This window comes from Capra hircus, chromosome 4 (assembly GCF_001704415.2).
Source record: "Capra hircus breed San Clemente chromosome 4, ASM170441v1, whole genome shotgun sequence".
Taxonomy (NCBI): domain Eukaryota; kingdom Metazoa; phylum Chordata; class Mammalia; order Artiodactyla; family Bovidae; genus Capra; species Capra hircus.
In genome coordinates, this window is record NC_030811.1 from 114,755,960 (window position 1) to 114,773,882 (window position 17,923).

The following is a 17,923-nucleotide window of genomic DNA, read 5'->3' on the forward strand; positions in this document are numbered from 1 at the left end:
AATGAGTCAACTCTTTGCATGAGGTGACCAAAGTACTGGAGTTTCAGCTTTAGCATCATTCCTTCCAAAGAACACCCAGGACTGATCTCCTTCAGAATGGACTGGTTGGATCTCCTTGCAGTCCAAGGGACTCTCAAGAGTCTTCTCCAACACCACAGTTCAAAAGCATCAATTTTTCGGCGCTCAGCCTTCTTCATAGTCCAACTCTCACATCCATACATGACCACTGGAAAAACCATAGCTTTGACTAGACAGACCTTAGTCGGCAAAGTAACGTCTCTGCTTTTGAATATGCTATCTAGATTGGTCATAACTTTTCTTCCAAGGAGTAAGTGTCCTTTAATTTCATGGCTGCAGTCACCATCTGCAGTGATTTTGGAGCCCATAAAAATAGTCTGACACTGTTTCCACTGTTTCTCCATCTATTTCCCATGGAGTGATGGGACCAGATGCCATGATCTTTGTTTTCTGAAAGTTGAGCTTTAAGCCAACTTTTTCACTCTCGTCTCTCACTTTCATCAAGAGGCTTTTGAGTTCCTCTTCACTTTCTGCCATAAGGGTGGTGTCATCTGCATATCTGAGGTTATTGATATTTCTCCTGGCAATCTTGATTCCAGGTTGTGTTTCTTCCAGTTCAGTGTTTCTCATGATGTACTCTGCATATAAGGTAAATAAGCAGGCTGACAATATACAGCCTTGATATACTGCTTTTCCTATTTGGAACTAGTCTGTTGTTCCTTGTCCAGTTCTAACTGTTGCTTCTTGACCTGCATACAGATTTCTCAAGAGGCAGGTCAGGTGGTCTGGTATTCCCATCTCTTTCAGAATTTTCCACAGTTTATTGTGATCCACACAGTCAAAGGTTTTGGCATAGTCAAAAAGCAGAAATAGATGTTTTTCTGGAACTCTTTTGCTTTTTCCATGATCCAGCGGATGTTGGCAATTTGATCTCTGGTTCCTCTGCCTTTTCTAAAACCAGCTTGAACATCAGGAAGTTCACAGTTCACGTATTGCTGAAGCCTGGCTTGGAGAATTTTGAGCATTACTTTACTAGTGTGTGAGATGAGTGCAATTGTGCTGTAGTTGGAACATTCTCTGGCATTGCCTTTGTTTGGGATTGGAATGAAAGCTAACCTTTTCCAGTCCTGTGGCCACTGCTGAGTTTTCCAACTTTGCTGGCATATTGAGTGTAGCACTTTCACAGCATCATCTTTCAAGATTTGAAATAGCTCTATTGGAATTCCATCACCTCCACTAGCTTTGTTCATAGTGATGCTTTCTAAGGCCCACTTGACTTCACATTCCAAGATGTCTGGTTCTAGATGAGTGATCACACCATCGTGATTATCCGGGTCATGAAGATTCTTTTTGTACAGTTCTTCTGTGTATTCTTGCCATCTCTTCTTAATATCTTCTGCTTCTATTAGGTCCAGACCATTTCTGTCCTTTATCGAGCCAATCTTTGCATGAAATGTTCCCTTGATGGGGTCGCAAAGAGTTGGACATGACTAAACAGCTAACACTTTCACTTCCTTTTCAGGTGCACACAGGTTCATATACACTCATACATACATTTGAAGCATATCCAGCTCCAAAATGTTGGTTTAAAATGCCCTTCTCCAATAGAAGACATTGTAAGATCCTTGAAAAAAAAGGCTAATTCTGGGGTTGGAGCAGGGAAAGTACAAAATAAACCCAAACTCCTTGAAGTGCCCTAGGTAACTGTAGTCTTGTCTGAGACACAGAACTTCTCTGGGCCACGGAGGCTTTCTCTCCACCATGGAGGGTTACACCCAAGGCTCAGTCAACTCAAATATCTGCTTTCTTTGTGTCTCTTTACAACCCCATGGAATGTAGCCTGCCAGGCTCCTCTGTCCTTGGAATTCTCCAGGCAAGAATCCTGGAGTGGGTTGTCATTCCCTTCTCCAGGAGATCTTCTCAATCCACAGATCAAAGCCGGGCCTCCTGCATTGCAGGCCGATCGTTTACCATCTGAGTCATCATGAGAAGCCCCTAAGAAAACTAGAGGTCAACTTTGCCTATGTAAATATTGGGGATGAAAACAGCAAAGAAAAACTAGGAGAAGAGGCTTTGTAACTAAATCATAGGAGTCAGCAAGGATTTACTCGTCCTTGGCTGTTCTGTGTTTGCTTTTCATCACTTAAAGCTACATTTTCAAGTCTTTTCTGTTTAAAATTACAAACTTTTGGAAGCACATTCTTTTGAGATATATCTGAAGACTTAATAAGAGAAGTGCTCTGACAACCTAATTTTTATTAATGTCAGTAACTCAGTCACCCATATTTTCTTTTTTTCTAAGTGTGAGTCCAAGTTCCAGAAGCAAATACATCCCTCTCTATACGTAAGTAACATTTCTTAATGTTTTAAAAATTACTAGACTTACATCTGTATTGTAGTTACTTTCAGCTCACTCATGTTTGTAACTCACTCTTTAAAACAACGTACACTTTCTAGCAGATTTCTAATGTTTTCCTAGCATGGTGCCTGTCGACAGTTTTATCAAAAATGTGTTAAAGATTTTGATTAAAATCTTTAGATCTTTAGAGCATTAGCATCTTTTTCAGTTTTCCCGAATTGGTTACTTTATGAAATAAAATACCTTGGATACTGCTAATATTAGGTATTGTCGACCAGAAAGACTTTTACACTTGACATGGAAGCTGTAATGGGCTCACATGCTGAAGGGCAGGAAATGTGACCTCTCGCTTTTCTAAATTTAACTCTGACTTCCCGTGGGCGGCACAGAAGTGCGTCACCCACCGCTTGGGTCTTCTGTGCTTTATACTAGAGAAACACCTTGTGTTTTAGCAGTCTTGGGCTGTTGGCACAGCTCGGCACAGACGGGCTGATAACAGCAGACGTTTATTTCCCACAGTTCTGCAGTCTTGACATCAGGGATGGCCCAGGAAAGGCCCTCTGCTGGTCACACGTTTGTGTCCACATGAGATATAGGGAATGAGGGGCTTATGGGGCCCCTTTTATAAGGACACTAATGACTCAAGTACCTCCCGCCTCCTGATACCATCACCTTTGGGTGTTAGGATTTCAGCACATACATTTCGTTGGGGGGACATACACATTCAGATCACAGTAACTTGGAACAAAGAAAATCCAAGAAATGGAAGAATTTGGGCCTTTCATCTTTACTCCCTCACCCTCTCCCCCCTCCCCCCATTACTCTAGCCTCTCCTGCTCCCCAGCTAAGTTGACTTCTTTTTCTATGAGTGGCCACAGAAATGCCTCCAGGACACCCTCTCTCTTCCACTGATGGATTGGACCTTCTTACAGGCCCCGGAGGCACGCTGCTGGTTTCCCAGAACCCCAGGCCCCTGGCCTGTTTCCATGTCCACAAAAGCCTCCTCCACTCTGGGATACACCTGCCCGCCCAGGCCATCTCCAGGCTCCAGGGAAGGACTTGGCTCATGGCTGCAGAAACTGCCTACTTCTTTGCTCAGAAACACAGGCCAGCTGTTACTCTCACTCTGGCCCAAACCGAAGGTCAATTCTTACTCTAAAAAGAAAATCTCCTTACTTTACTCTTTAAGGCAAATTATTCCATCACCATGGCTAATGTATCACATTTTGAATTTTGATCTGTTTTGGAAAGATTTCCTTTGCAAGTTAGGATATGTTCACCTATGTTTTCTATGTTTCTAATAAAAACTATGAAAAAGTCTTTTCATCCCAACAGTGGTTGCGTGCAGTCTACAAATGCTGATGACATTGACAACCCCTGTGGAGACATCACGTCTCTCGCCAAGCCTCGTAGCTCTGAAATCCGTTACACAAACTCAAGTCGGTGAGTTCTGCCTGTGATTATGCCTCTCACTTCATTACTAAAGAAGAAATGTGGTCATAGGCTTTGCAGTGAATGAAGCAATAGAAAAACGGCCTTGCATAAACAAGTTCCTACTGAATAGTGCAGGGAACTGTATTCAGTATCTTGTGATAAAACCATAATGGAAAAGAATATAAAAAAGAATATGCCTATAACTGAGTCACTTTGCCATATAGCAGAAATTGGAACAACATTTTCAATCAACTGTACTTCCATAATTAAAAAAATGGAAAATGGCCTGGTACTGACCACAACTTAAGAAGAAAGATATTGTTTCCTGAAAGAACTATAGTTTCTCACAAAGGAGATTACAGTTTTGAACACTGACTAACCTGGGTTTACATTCAATGTTTTATGAATATATATGTATATGTATGTATTTGCTTTCACCCGTGGAAATACTCAAGCTCAGAAATTGCTTCATTCGGATAATTCACAAGACACACTACCATAAGCCGATGTTCTGTGTGGTTTTTTTAAAAAAATTTGTTGGAGTAGATTTACAATGTTGTGTTAGTTTCCGCTGTACAGCAAAGTGAATCAGTTACACGTGTATATATATTCCACTCTTCTTTAGATTCTTTTCCCATATAGGTCATTACAGAGTATTGAGTCGAGTTCCCTGTGCTATTCGGCAGGTCGTTATTAGTTATACACTTCATATATAGTCGTGTCAGTACAGGGGCTTCCCAGGAGGCTCAAGAGTAAAAGAATCTACCTGCCAAGCCGGAGGCTCAAGTTCAGGAAGTTCCCCTGGAGGAGGAAATGGCAGCCCCCTCCAGTATTCTTGCCTGGGAAATCCCATGGACAGAGGAGCCCGGCAGGCTATAGTCCATGGGGTTGCAAAAGATGGACAGAATCAGCGGCTAAACACCACCACCACCAACAGTATGCGTATGGTAATCCCAGTCTGCTGTTGATCCCTCCCAACCCTTATTCCCCAGTAACCCTAAGTTTGTTTTCTGCGTCTGTGACTCTGTTAGTTTTGTAAATAGGGTCATTTGTACCATTTTGCTTAGATTCCCGTATGAGTGATAGCATATGGCTTTTGTCTCTGTCTTACTCCACTCAGTATGACATCTCTAGGTCCATCCATGGTGCTACGAATGGCATTGTTTTGTTCTTTTTGGGGCTGAGTAGCATTCTGTGGTAACCATGGACCACATTTTCTTTATTATGCCCCTGAGCTGTTGCACATCACTGCCGGGACACCTTCAGTTATTGTGATGACTGGAAGGCTTCCAAGAGAAGTCCTGTAAGCCTATGGTGTGAGTCACCAACAGTATTTTAAATGTCAGTTAGTCTTTTTTTTTTTTTTTTTTTGAAACATCCGTGGTGCCAAAATAACAAAGCAGCTCAGTTTCGCGTTGGCGGTCCTTCATACCTGTTCTACATCCCCTAATAATTTTGAATTTTCATGTGTTACCCATTCTGACACCCGGACTCTTTGGACTACTTGATCAAAGAAACTATCTTTCCAAAGTAACTTTGGTTTTAAATTATATTTCTATAACTTAATGCATTGAAGAAATAAATGAGTTGTTATATTTCAACCAGTAAGAAAGAAAGGAAGAAAAGAAGAGAGAATACACAAAGTATTCCAGGTACTGTACCGAACACTTAGCCCTCACGTAGCTTGCAAGCCTGCCAGGCCGGTGAGCTCTGCACCCCAATAATGATAGTATAAGGCAGGATGGAGTGAGGCTCCTGAGAAGCAAGTTTAGTGTTCTTGATCTTGGTTGTACAGAGAGGTCACTTTTATCCACAAGCCTTGAAGGCTGTGACATTTTAGCTGAGTCCTAAGAAAGGATTTGTCTGTTATGATTCTTGCCTCGTTTCTTGGAGGGAAATGATTGCTATTAAAAGTAGAGATTCTAAAAAAAAAGTTTAAGAGTGAACAGAAGGATAAGCTCAATTGAAAATATTCTTCTGGCATCAAATTTTCTAGCATTTTTCCTTTGAAATATACATTTGAATTTTGAAGTGTTTTATGACACATTCCTGCTGAAGAACAGAACGTATTCTTCTGGATCACTCTTCAAAGAGAGTAAAGAGCAGCCTGGCAGCATTTTAAAAGCTGAGGTGTAACATGCTGTTTACCCTGAGTGAACTTGGGAGCATGCCCTTCTACCTCATCGTGATGTTAGTGTTTTTAAGGGAAGGAAATTTGAGTGAACCATGTAGAATTGGACATTAATCGCACTTACTTAAATTGGGCACTAGAGGGCGTCCAAGGTTGCAAAGTTTCTTCTTTGAGTGAGGTTTCACTTTTTAATAGAATTTTAATGGAGCATAGGTGGTTAGTGGTAGAGTTCTCCCCTGCCCCACGGGAAGCCTCCATTGGATTTCCCACCCATGCAGCCGCAGCATCCCCTTTAAGGATTCCCTGGTGGCTCAGACAGTAAAGAATCTGCCTGCAATGCAGAAGACCTGGCTTTGATCCTGGGGTCATCAGGAAGATCCCCTGGAGAACTGAACGGCTACTAACTCCAGTATTCTTGCCTGGAGAATTCCATGGACAGAGGAACCTGGCGGGCTACGGTCCATGGTGTCACAAAGAGTCGGACATGACTGAGCAACTAACACTTTCATTCACTGTAACTTGTTAACACAGAAAAAGACTTTCCGTTTTTATTATGAGATATAGATACAAAATATTCAGTGTCCTATTTAAAATATAAAGCAAAATAACAAGGAAATGCCTGTGTCCCAGGCCTAGCCAAGGAAACAGTATTTTATTCACATCTTTTACGCTGCCTGTATCCCCCTGATGACCTCGTCTCCTGAGTTTCCTTCCCCAGCCCAGAAGTCATTACATCAGTCTTTGTGCTCATCCTCTGCTTGCTCTGCTTGGTAGCTTTGCTACATATACTTGAATCTCTAAACAAAATACTGTGTTGTTTCTGCAGTACCACACTGAGCCAAGTACAGAGATGCATGCAACGTGATGTCATCTGCATGAGGTCCAAAACCCAGAACACAGAATCGCACTTTGTGCCCAATAGAGTACCATCCTGCTCGAAAGCAAAGATGACTCTTCCTTGGTTTTCTCACCTTAAACTTTCCTAAAGGGAAACGTCTGAATGAGATCATCTTTAAGGATTTCCTCATAACCCATGACACTTAGGCCAGGAACACTGCCTGCCCCCGCCCTTTCAGTGGAAGCCGCATTTCAGACAGAGTCAAGGCTACAGACTCTTGGGTTCAGTGGTTGGAATCACCAGTTTTCCCGAAAGATGAATGCTTTCAAATATTCCTTATTCGTTGATTTTGTATTCTGGGCACCAAATCATTTGACATGCCCTGTGTATTGGTGGTGATTATGCTAATAGTTTTAAAATTAACTTTTAAAATTCTAGAACCGAATCTGATCGTTATAGAAAACAGAAAAAATTAACAGTAATAAAAATAAACTGTCGCATAAAAACATAGCTGTTATGAAGATTTCGGCATATTTCCGTCCGTCATCTGCATCCTCCGTCTTCCTTGTGTTTATATAGCTGTGATCGTGCTGCAAATGCGATTTTTACTGCATTCACTTCATCGCATCATCTTGGGCACATGTTATTATGAACTCATCATAATATTTTATTTGTGTAGATCGTAATTTTTTTATTTTTATAGATGTACTGTCTTTGACTTTCAGGGAGCTTCCCTGGTAGCTCAGCCAGTGAAGAATCTGCCTGCAGTGCTGGAGACTCCAGTTTGATTCCTGAGTCAGGAAGATCCCCTTGAAAAGGGATAGGCTACCCTCTCCAGTATTCTTGGGCTTTGCTAGTGGTTCAGATGGTAAAGAATCCTCCTGCAATGTGGGAGAGCTCGGTTCGATCCCTGGGTTGGGAAGATCCCCAGGAGGAGGGCATGGCAACCCACTCCAGTATTCTTGCCTGGACAATCCCAAAGGACATAGGCGCTTTACAGGCTATAGTCCATGGGGTCTCAAAGAGTCGGACATGACTGAGCAACTAAGCACAGCCCACGCAGCACTGTCATTGACTAGCGCATTTAGGTTACATATGTAAATGTTTTCTGTAAACATTTCTGTAAACATAGTAAAAACTATGATAAATAATGTTGTCAAATACTTTTTAAGTGAATCTTTTTCATAACTTGGAGTTATTTACTAAAGGGAGACTTCTTGCAATGGACTATGAGGTCAAAATATATCAACATATTTGCAGTGGAACCAAAGTTTACGCCCTGTGTGTGTACTCACACCTTAGTGCTAGCATTTAAGCTCACCAGATAGCACCTTCTTTTCCTTCCAAATGTGTTTATTATAAAAATAATTCAATTATATTTGTAAAAAGTAAATTAGCTCTTTCTTTCATTCTCAGTCTCAGTATTGAAAGTTGATACGTACTTTAGACTTTGCTGCGAGGCCTGCATGAATGTCTGTGTGTAGGCTGCTACACATCATTGTGTGTGCAGGTGGGGAGGTGTGGGGACGTGTAAGACTGACAGGTGCAGTGGACATTTTCCTCAGCAGTGGGCAGGGCTGTGGAAATCCTTTTTAATGGCTGTGTGATACTCCACTGCAAGGTATAGTTTACGTGGACCAAGTAGTTATTGAAATTTTTTCTGCTGTTAAAAAGTACAGCAACAAACACCCTCCACATTATCTTTGCACAGTCATGTGTATGTTTCTTTTAGAACAAATCCCTGAAAGCAGAATTCTTGCATGAGTTTTGCATTAAAATATTTTTTGATTTGGTAAGCATGACCTATTTTTAAAGGATATTCAGAGTTAAGGAATTCAAGACAGTAATTCAGTCTCCACTGAAGTTCCTAACTTCAAACTTGAGCCTCCTTTGGGAACTAGAATCCATAGTATCCACTAGATTCAACAGGAGTTCTGGAAGTTCAGGGAACTGAGTAGGAATTAAAAAAACAAGAAAGATACAAAGTCACTCCTCACTTATAATCTGTGTCAAGCAAGCAAGGGAAACATAAGGAACCCCCAATTTTTTCCAAATCTGTTCTTTATCTTTCTCCCGAATACTAGAGCCATATTCTTCGCAAGAGCGTAATGAACAGGGTGGAAGAGAAGATTTTTTCTGTTAGTACCTATCTTGTGGTTCCACGTGGTTTCAAAACAGCAGATGCGTGCCAAGTCAGGATCCCAAAGCATAGGACCTTGCCCTTTCCTAAGAAAAGGGAATGCGCTTTCTTCTGAAAGGGACCACACGGGCTCTGGCGTGTGTGCATCTCGGCTGGCCCAGCCCCTCCCTTGTCTCACCAAGGAGGACAGGAGGGGGCACACCCAGGTGACAAAGCAGAGCCCGCGCCCTCTGACCCACACCCAACCCCACCACGCCCGGTGCTTTCCAGACCACCGTTTCCCAAGCCAGCTTGGTGCTTCCACCGTGCTGCCTTCCACTCAACCTTGATCTTTTATTTCAGGACTTCACCCAGTTTCACATTCGCTGTGCCTTGACCTCAGGCATCTCTCTGATGAAGCATTTGCAAATGATACGTAACTGTCCAAAGTGATCCCAAGGCGGCCATGGGCCAAGTCCTGAGCCGGCAGAGGGGACCGCCCTGCCCTCCTGGGTGTGCTGCACCTTTAACAAAATCTTAACCACAGCCCAGCTTCAGGCCAGGCTATGAATAGCAGTTCCTTACATTGGCCCACACTTCTGCCTTTTCAGAGAACTTTCACATCGACTCTCTCATTTGTTTTTCAAAGTAGTGTGATGAGGCCAAAGGTGGGGGAACAGGCTCTCTCCCCACTTTACAGATGAGGAGGCTGAGGCAGAGTAAATGATTAAAGAGCCCCAGACACTCATTTTGTGAGCAGTTAAGAGAACAGAGCTCCCACTCCCCTGGGCCACCTGCGGCCAGTGAATGCTTCCTGGGGCCCCAGCCCTGCTCTGATCGGAGCTGTTGGCTCATTTCTGTGTCCCGTTTTGGATGGAAGAGGTAACGTTTCCCTGAGAACAGAGGGAGAAAAGCATGTCCTGTAGAACACGATGATGCTAAGAGTGAAACTAATTCCTGAGCAGATCCTGGGGCCACAGTATCTCATCATATTCAGGGACCCACAGCCCAGTGACCGGAAGCACGCTGGTGCTATTTGGACTTCTCAGCTGCTCCCTCAGCCTTCCCTCCCCTTTCCCCACCTTCCCAGGCCTGCTTCCTACTGTTGCACTAGGCCAACACTTTGCCCAGGTACCCTGGCCCCACATTCCCTGCAAGGGAACTGTGAATGTCCTCACCCCGACTTGGGCAGAGGTGGTCCCCAAAGACCCGTCCAGGGTCACAGGGCAGGGGTGCCACCCTGGAGGCAGATGCCAGCCCCCAGCACACTCAGCGCAAGCATCTGGCTACATCCCTCTCTGGTGCCCTGCTCCTAGTTTGCATCAGTCGTCTTTGCCCCACTTAGGTTCTGTGAACCTCTAGTTGTGCATTTACAGAATTTCCTCCTTAATGTGAAAGCGATCAGGAGCCTAGCCTGTTTGAGTCCTGACATAGCATGCTGCTGCTGCTGCTGCTGCTGCTGCTAAGTCACTTCAGTCGTGTCCGACTCTGTGCGACCCCAGAGACAGCAGCCCACCAGGCTCCCCCATCCCTGGGATTCTCCAGCCAAGAACACTGGAGTGGGTTGCCATTTCTTTCTCCAATGCATGAAAGTGAAAAGGGAAAGTGAAATCGCTCAGTCGTGTCCGACTCTTCGCGACCCCATGGACTGCAGCCTATCAGGCTCCTCCATCCATGGGATCTTCCAGGCAAGAGTACTGGAGTGGAATGCTGTTGTCTTCTCTGCCTGACATAGCATAGCTCTTGGTAAACAAGGGTCCAGATGACTTGAACTTGCACTACCCTTAACACAGAACAGATGCAGCTCAGCTGGGAGCCTGGGTTTCAGGGCCTTCCGGGACCACTCGGTTCCACCACCTGCCAGCCTTGTTGTCTCTGGGCACATGGCTTAGACTTGTGCTCAAGCCTCAGTGCCCACATCTCTACCATGGCATGGTCCCAGGACCAAGGACATGGAGTGTTGTGAGATTAAATAAAGCAGCCCACGTAAGTGTCACAAAGGGTATGGGCTCCTGAGGATTAGTCGGGTCTGTGTTACAGAGAGCCTGTTCATGCTGGAATTCTCATCCACGTATGCATGACTTATAATCTACGCATAACTTGGTTTTCTCCATATTTGCCTTATTTTTCTATTTGTCTTTTAATTATATGCCATCTGGGCCCCTTTTTTTTCTAACTGATTTACTAAAGTTCCTTATATTTTTCAAGTTATTTAATTTCTATTTTATTATGCTTTGTTGAGAAAAACCACTTAGTTATAAACTTAGGCAGTAATTTACTCAGTTACCCATAGCAGACCAACCCTAGGCTTATTTTGGGAATCGGGTGCCAAAGAAGGTGTTCAGAAGACTAGCAACTATGGAGCAAAGACAGACATGAAGACCGCTTATTTTTAAATGGGTTCCTGCTTCCCTTAGCTTCCCTTAAGTGAGGGAATGGGTCTGATCTTGCAGCTGACTTGGAAGTTCTCTCGGAGCTTGTACTTTTCAGTGTCTTTCATCTGAAAAACCTTACTTATCCCCATCAGCCATGGGTCTATAGAGCATCCCCCAGAATCTGCTCTCCTCTAGTCTTGTTGCTTAAGATGGAAAAAAGTTCCCCTTTGTTGTCCCTGAAAAAGGGTTAAATGGAATAGATTCTAGAAGCAGCGTGGGTGAGGACTTTCGTTTTCAAATATGTGGCAGTTTATTATGCAACTGCATTCATTTCTCAAGCCCAAGCAGCTTATCATTAATTCAGTCCTCTAGTTCATGTTTGTTATTTTTAGATATGATGTAATATAATATCATTATTATAACATGACGTAGAATACTGTTTAACATCAGTAACCTGTCTGGCACAGGTCAAGCACCAATAGTTGGATGGTGTTTTAGATCCAGCCCTTGTCGAGCTTCCATCTTGGCTTCTTACTGCTCTGATGGAAGGCTGTGACCTTAGAGGCATTTTCATTCTGCAGGTGTTTTAGAGGCAGTGGAAAAAAACTCTCACTCAGAGGAAGGGGGTTTCCTTTGTAACATGCATGGAACCTTTGATGAATTCGGGGAGAGATATAACATATGAATGACTTCGCCCCACTTTTTGCTCCCACTCTGACATACAGCTGCAATTCTAGGAGAAGATTCCAAGAAATCCTGAAGGGTCCTGCCTAGAATTTGGCAGCAGTGGTTCATTCACCCAGGTCCCTCCAACAAACCTGAAACCTAAAACACAGATTCCTAACTTGACTGCCCATGAGAGTTATCTGGAGAGAGAAAGAAAAAAAACAATTTCCAGCTCACAGCACTTACCAATTAAATTAGCATGTCTGGTGGGTGGGAGTCAGGCGTTGGTACCTTTGAAAAATCCCCGAGTTGTCAGGCACAGCCGCGTCGGGAAACCACTGTCTCTACCTCTCTCCAGCTGCCTGTCCCAGACCAACTGCATTCTTCACTGCCAGGCTGCTGTTTCATCCATTTCTTATTTTTTTGAAATCTTGTACTATGACTACAATTAGTTGAGCACCTACTAAGTGCTAAAGACTTGCCAGCTGCTTTTACCTTCACTGAATCCCTCTGACCCCAAGGGCCCTGGGAGGCCACGTGCACTCTTGACTGCAGCCGCCCAGGGCTTTCCCCACTTAATCTCACAGCTGGTGGAGGGGTGGAGGCAGGCCCGGCTCCCAGCCTCACCGTATCCATTAACTTGCACCGCTCATTCTGCTGTGGCCCTTGATGTGCTTGCCCTTCCCTCTTTCTGCACTGGGTCCCCTATTTCATTGTCTGAGAGAAGGCTAGTCACAGACTGATGTGCTTGGAAGAGACACAGAACGTTTGCCTGGCACAGGCCATGCCCTGTATGTCCTGTCCTCTCGTGTGCTAATGCCATCACCGAGTCCATGCCCGGAAGGATCCCAGAGGACCTGCCCACAGACACAGGTAGACTCTGGCCTCCCTCTCGACTGCAGCCTTGAGCTTGGTCCTGTCACCCTTCTCGTAGCCAAGGCAGCGAGGCTTCCAGGGTCTCAGTCTGTGTGCAGGTCTGCGAGTCAACAAGCAGAGTCAGAGGCCCAGGTCTGCGGCCCGGCCCCTGAGCACTCACCATTCACTGCCCTGCCTGCTCGTCACCTGCCACTGCATATGTATCCTCTCTGAAACTGAGTGTTCTGACAGTTCCTCCGGCCGTCAGTGGTGCTTGGAGGTCCCCTTATTGGACACGTGGACAGGATGGGATCAAACCAGGGGCCCCTCAGAGGAGCCGACCCAGCACCCCCCATGGGACTCAGTCCTCGCTGCTCCTTACCTCGTGTCTGGACATCCGTGGAGGGTAAGGGCCCTCGCCGAGGGATGTCCCGCTCCCAGAGGAGGGACCAGGGAGTGGCCGGGACAAGCTGACCTTCCCCTCTCCTTACTGTGGCACCAGGAGGACCCTGAGAGCTGCACTTTACAAAGCCGGTGTTATTTGAAGCGCCCTGTGATTGCAGAGAGCGTGTTTCTGCTCTTTGAGATAGTCTCAGCCTCACGTCTTCCCTCGCACTGGGGATGAGGGCCTGTGTCTCCAGCAGCACTCGGCCTGGCCCCACCTCTTCCTCACGGGATGATCCATGGAAAGGGCTTTGTATACTGTAAAAATGTCAAAACAGTAGTTATTATTCACACGCCTCTGAAGGACCCAATAGGATATTTGTTTCGGATGTTTGCTTGCCTTTATCAAGACGAATTTCATACCCACCCTGAAACACCTGCTGTCCATTCTTGTGTTTTTCTTTTACTCTCTCTGGAGGGAAAAGGGCCATGAACACAGAGGAGTATGTGGAATTGAGCAAAATTTCAGAAACTGTGTGAAGTCAGGACACTAGTGGTGGCGAGAAAGAAGTATTGCTCAAGCATCATGCGTGTGTCCACCGGCACTGGAGTCGGCACCGCAGAGCTCCGTCCGGGAGCCGGGCCTGCCGTTTGGTGAGGAAAGCGTGTCCGCCTTCCTTAGGGAACAGAGCTCCATGTGGATCAGGCATGTCAAACCCATGCGAATTCAAGCAGCAGAGAAGCATGGACGCGAAACAAGCTTCTTCAGTCTCAGAGGAAGGCTCTTACCTACTCATCTCTGCCCCTGCCTGCATGCTCTCCTATCGGGCAATCCGGCTTCCAGACCTTAACGTGGGACAAAGCCTTTAGGTTACGTCCTTCTCTATGCTTTCATAATTGGGTGCTGGTGACCGTGACTCTTTCGCAGGTTGCTGTGTTCATTTCCTTTCTTCCCCTCTTTTCACTCTTTCCTTTAGCTCTGCAAATATTCCAGGATACACTGGTAAGGTTCATTTCACAGCCACCCATCCAGCAAATTCTGATCGTCCATCAGCGACCCCCTCACCAGATTCAGAAGTGCACCAGTAAGTATGAATCCCATTACTCAACGTGCTTGGATATATTGGGGAGGGGGAAATCCTAATGATGATTATTCCATTAAAGAACAATTAAGTATTAGGAGTCAATTTACATTGTTTAAAAAATAGAGCGTCAAGTCCAAAAAGACAGAAGAGTTCATTTTCCCACTGTTGTTGCTAGAAGGAGGGCATTAAGAGATTGAAAGCATCTTAGCGAACAGCATCTCAGCCTCTTGGACTCAACTCTGCATACTTACCACCCTTCTGCATTATCCTTAGAACATGCATAGAACATACTACATGAGACACGCGTTCACTTATTGTGGATATCCATCTTACTTTTCATAAAAGACAACATTCTGTTAAAAGCCATACATATGTATTTAAACACCATTTTGCAAATTGAAAACAGGCAGCATTTGATGGAAGTTAAGTGCAGACTCCGTGCTTTGAAGCTGCCAGTGAGAAGCAGGGGGTTATTGCTCATTACATCTCAAATTTGAAACATCTGATGAAAATCCTGCCTTGCCAGTTAGGTGACACAGCTCTGAAAATGCACATGCGTCTTAGCCCAGTCCAGAGGCTGGCCTCATGCAAGTATAAGCTCTCGAGTTAGGTCAGTGTGTGTCTGGGAGGGGAAAGAAGGCAGTCCCCGAAAAGGGTGCCTTTTCTCCTTTGTTGGTGTAGGGTAGACAAGCCATTCATTTCTCAAAACCAGAAAGGTCCCTCTCCAGTCTAGAAAGATGGCTCTACCTCTGGGCAGCCTCACACCCTGAGCCCACCCCCCCAAGCTTTGTGTGGTAGCTGTTGGATACTCAGTGGCCTCTCTGCAGCTTTTCCTCCTTCTGTCTGTATTTTCTGTCTTCTTGGCACCAACTGTGATTCTAGGCACAAGGTAGATTTTCAGTCAGTGATATAATGCATAGTAAGCAGTCAATGAACTGAATGCAAAGAAATGAAATGAAAGAAACAGTACTCACAAGGATTAACCATTCCCACTCTCTCTCTGTTCTGTGCGTCCTTTTTCTCTCTCCCTGCACTGCTATCGCTTTCTCTCTCCATCTCTCCCATATTTGTGTGTCTTTAGTTGGAGGTTATACAACCTTATATAAATGAGGTTAAATGTTCTCATTTTATTTCACATGTCTTTTTTTCTCTCCATTTTGTTAGTGTCTTACGGAAAGGAATGGCAGTTGACCTCTTCCGTCACCAGGGGCCGCTCTCTCAAATGGTCACAACTGTGACACCCTACAATCCCTTCAATAAGAAGGATAAAGAAACTATCAGCTACTGAAAGGGACCCGCCCTGAGTGACCCCCGAGCCTGGGAGAGGTGCTGGGTATGATGTGATGGGGACGTAACAGAAGCCAAATAAAGGCACGTTCTCAGTGTGTCTGGCTGGGCCTTGACCAAGCGGAGCTCCAGCTGCAGAACCATGTGGGCATGGAAGTGGACTGCGTGAGATCCCTCCATTCTCTCACATGAGGTTGTATTTGTATCCACACAGCGGTGGATCCCATGAGCTTTCATAAACCTTAGCTTGTCCACCCTTGCAACTGCAGTGGGCATTTTGCAGCTATCTTACTATTTTATGAATAAGCAGGCTGAGATTAGGAGAAGGAAAATATTAATCAAAGGTCACACAACTCACAGTGGAGTTAGAGCTAGAACCCAGCTTTTTGAATTTAGAAACGTTTGCTGCTCCTTTTCGCTATAGATCAAATAACCTTCCCTGAGTTATTAAAAAAAATACCCAGAGACAGAATGCCTCTTCTCCCAAGAGATTCAGAATGAGCCAGGGATCCCGCAGAACTCCAAGCAAATGTGTAAATCCTTCGGAGGTACTTTGGCCTTGCTTTCCCATCAGAAGGGCGAAATCAGATGTTTTTGCTTGAGGATCAAGTGTTGCCTCAGCTCACACCTACACCGACTTGGGTGCTGGCTGCCGCCCTCCCTGGCTGCGGCCTTCTGCCAGGAGACACAGGAAGGCTGCCGTCCACCCTCCATCTGTGCTATGGAGCTGATCGGCCTTCGCAGAAAAGTGATGGCTTCACCCGAACCCAATCTTGCAGCCTTAATTATTTTCAGAAAAGAGCAGTTCTGTCAAAAAATCTGACCAGAACAAAAATCTTCATCTCTTGGAAGATTCTCACCCAAACACAGATGGGAATGATGAGCCCTGTCCAGGGAGCAGATGAATGCAGGGACCTGAGATTACATTTTGCGGTAAACATCCCTGGCAGGCCACTTTGTCAGGAGGCACAGCTGCCCCGGGTCCGAGGCCTTGTTTATCATTCCGGGCCTTTCTGAGCAGGGCACCAGCAGCACCCAGTCCTGACGCCCCTCAGCCTCAGGCGACTGTTCGCACCCTCCGTGCCGCCGGTCCTTGGACACCATCCAAGGACTGAGTGCCTCCAGAGCTGCTCCTGGAAGGATAGTGGCCTTGTTTGCAGAGTCCCAGGGCCACCTCCAGGAGAGGTGAGGTGGCAGCTCTTCATTTTCACTGTAACTAGCTCAGACTTCTCACGCATAAAGGTCAAATGCAAACCCGGCTCACCAGAGACCCTGAGTTCTGGCCTGACTGACTACCAGAACCTCTGAGTGTTTTAAGTCCTGTGACCTGGGTTTCCATGGTCAGCAGTTCAACTGAAAATCATAAAAATCAAGGAAGAGAGCTGCAGGGATTTCCATCTGCTCATCAAGTTCTGAACTGGGTCTTGGTTTATTCCGACGGGCTGGGAGCCAACATCCCTGTTCCTCCTCAGGGCAGCCACTTGCCCTTGGCTCCTCTCCCCAAGCTCAGTCTTTCTGACAGTTACTGCCTCAGCTTTTATTTATCCCCAGGGATAACACACACACACACACACACACACACACACACACACACACACACACACACACGGAGAACCTATGTGGGTTTTGTAAAACATAGGTGGAAGAATAATTCACTTGGAAGAGAAAATGCATTCTAATGAGCTTATTCTCGCAAATAAGGATATTACAACATAATATTGTAAAAATATTACACAAGTACTATGAAGATATGACATTCATGGGAGAGCAGAAGAGAAAGTCTAGAAATGGACAGATAAAATCACTTTAAACCTGAGCCCAGAACAGATTTTTTTTTCAATTGATGATACTGTTAGGTAGTTAAAGTAGAAAGTGTGAGGTGAAAGTCACTCAGTCATGTCCAACTCTGTGACCCCATGAACTATACAGTCCATGGAATTCTCCAGGCTAGAACAGTGGAGGGAAAGGCCTTCTCCAGGGGATCTTCCCAACCCAGGGATGGAACCCAGGTCTCCTGCATTGTGGGTGAAATCTTTACCAGCTGGGCCACAAGGAAATCCCTAGAGTAGGGAAAAGGAGTCCAAAATGGTGGCAGCTGAAGGCAAAGAAAGGGAAAAGCCTGTGAAAAGGGAACAAAGGAAAAATCCATTGACCAGAGTGAGAACCTCAGGTGAAACAAACACACCCCTCCCTGGCCCACCCTAATTTGCATAGGGCAGGCTCAGCGGGGAGGAGAAAACACGTTTAAAAAGAAGGACCCAAGACCGGTGAAGGCCTCTCCTTTGGGGCTGGCCTGTCTATAAAACGCTGAGCTATAACCGAGCTGTAACTGGGCCACCATTTCTGTTGCAGCAAAACAGAACCAAAGAAAT

General features: G+C 45.3%; 1 protein-coding gene across 1 annotated transcript in view; it reads left to right on the forward strand.

Moving 5' to 3' along the window:
• C4H7orf72 (chromosome 4 C7orf72 homolog) overlaps nucleotides 1–15,567 on the forward strand; it is a 62,452-nt gene extending 46,885 nt beyond the window's left edge. The window contains exons 6-9 of the mRNA XM_005678891.2: nucleotides 2,321–2,362; nucleotides 3,713–3,820; nucleotides 14,157–14,264; nucleotides 15,429–15,567. Of these exons, the coding sequence (XP_005678948.1) occupies nucleotides 2,321–2,362; nucleotides 3,713–3,820; nucleotides 14,157–14,264; nucleotides 15,429–15,552 (382 nt within the window). The 3' untranslated portion in view covers nucleotides 15,553–15,567. The remainder of the gene's footprint in view (nucleotides 1–2,320; nucleotides 2,363–3,712; nucleotides 3,821–14,156; nucleotides 14,265–15,428) is intronic.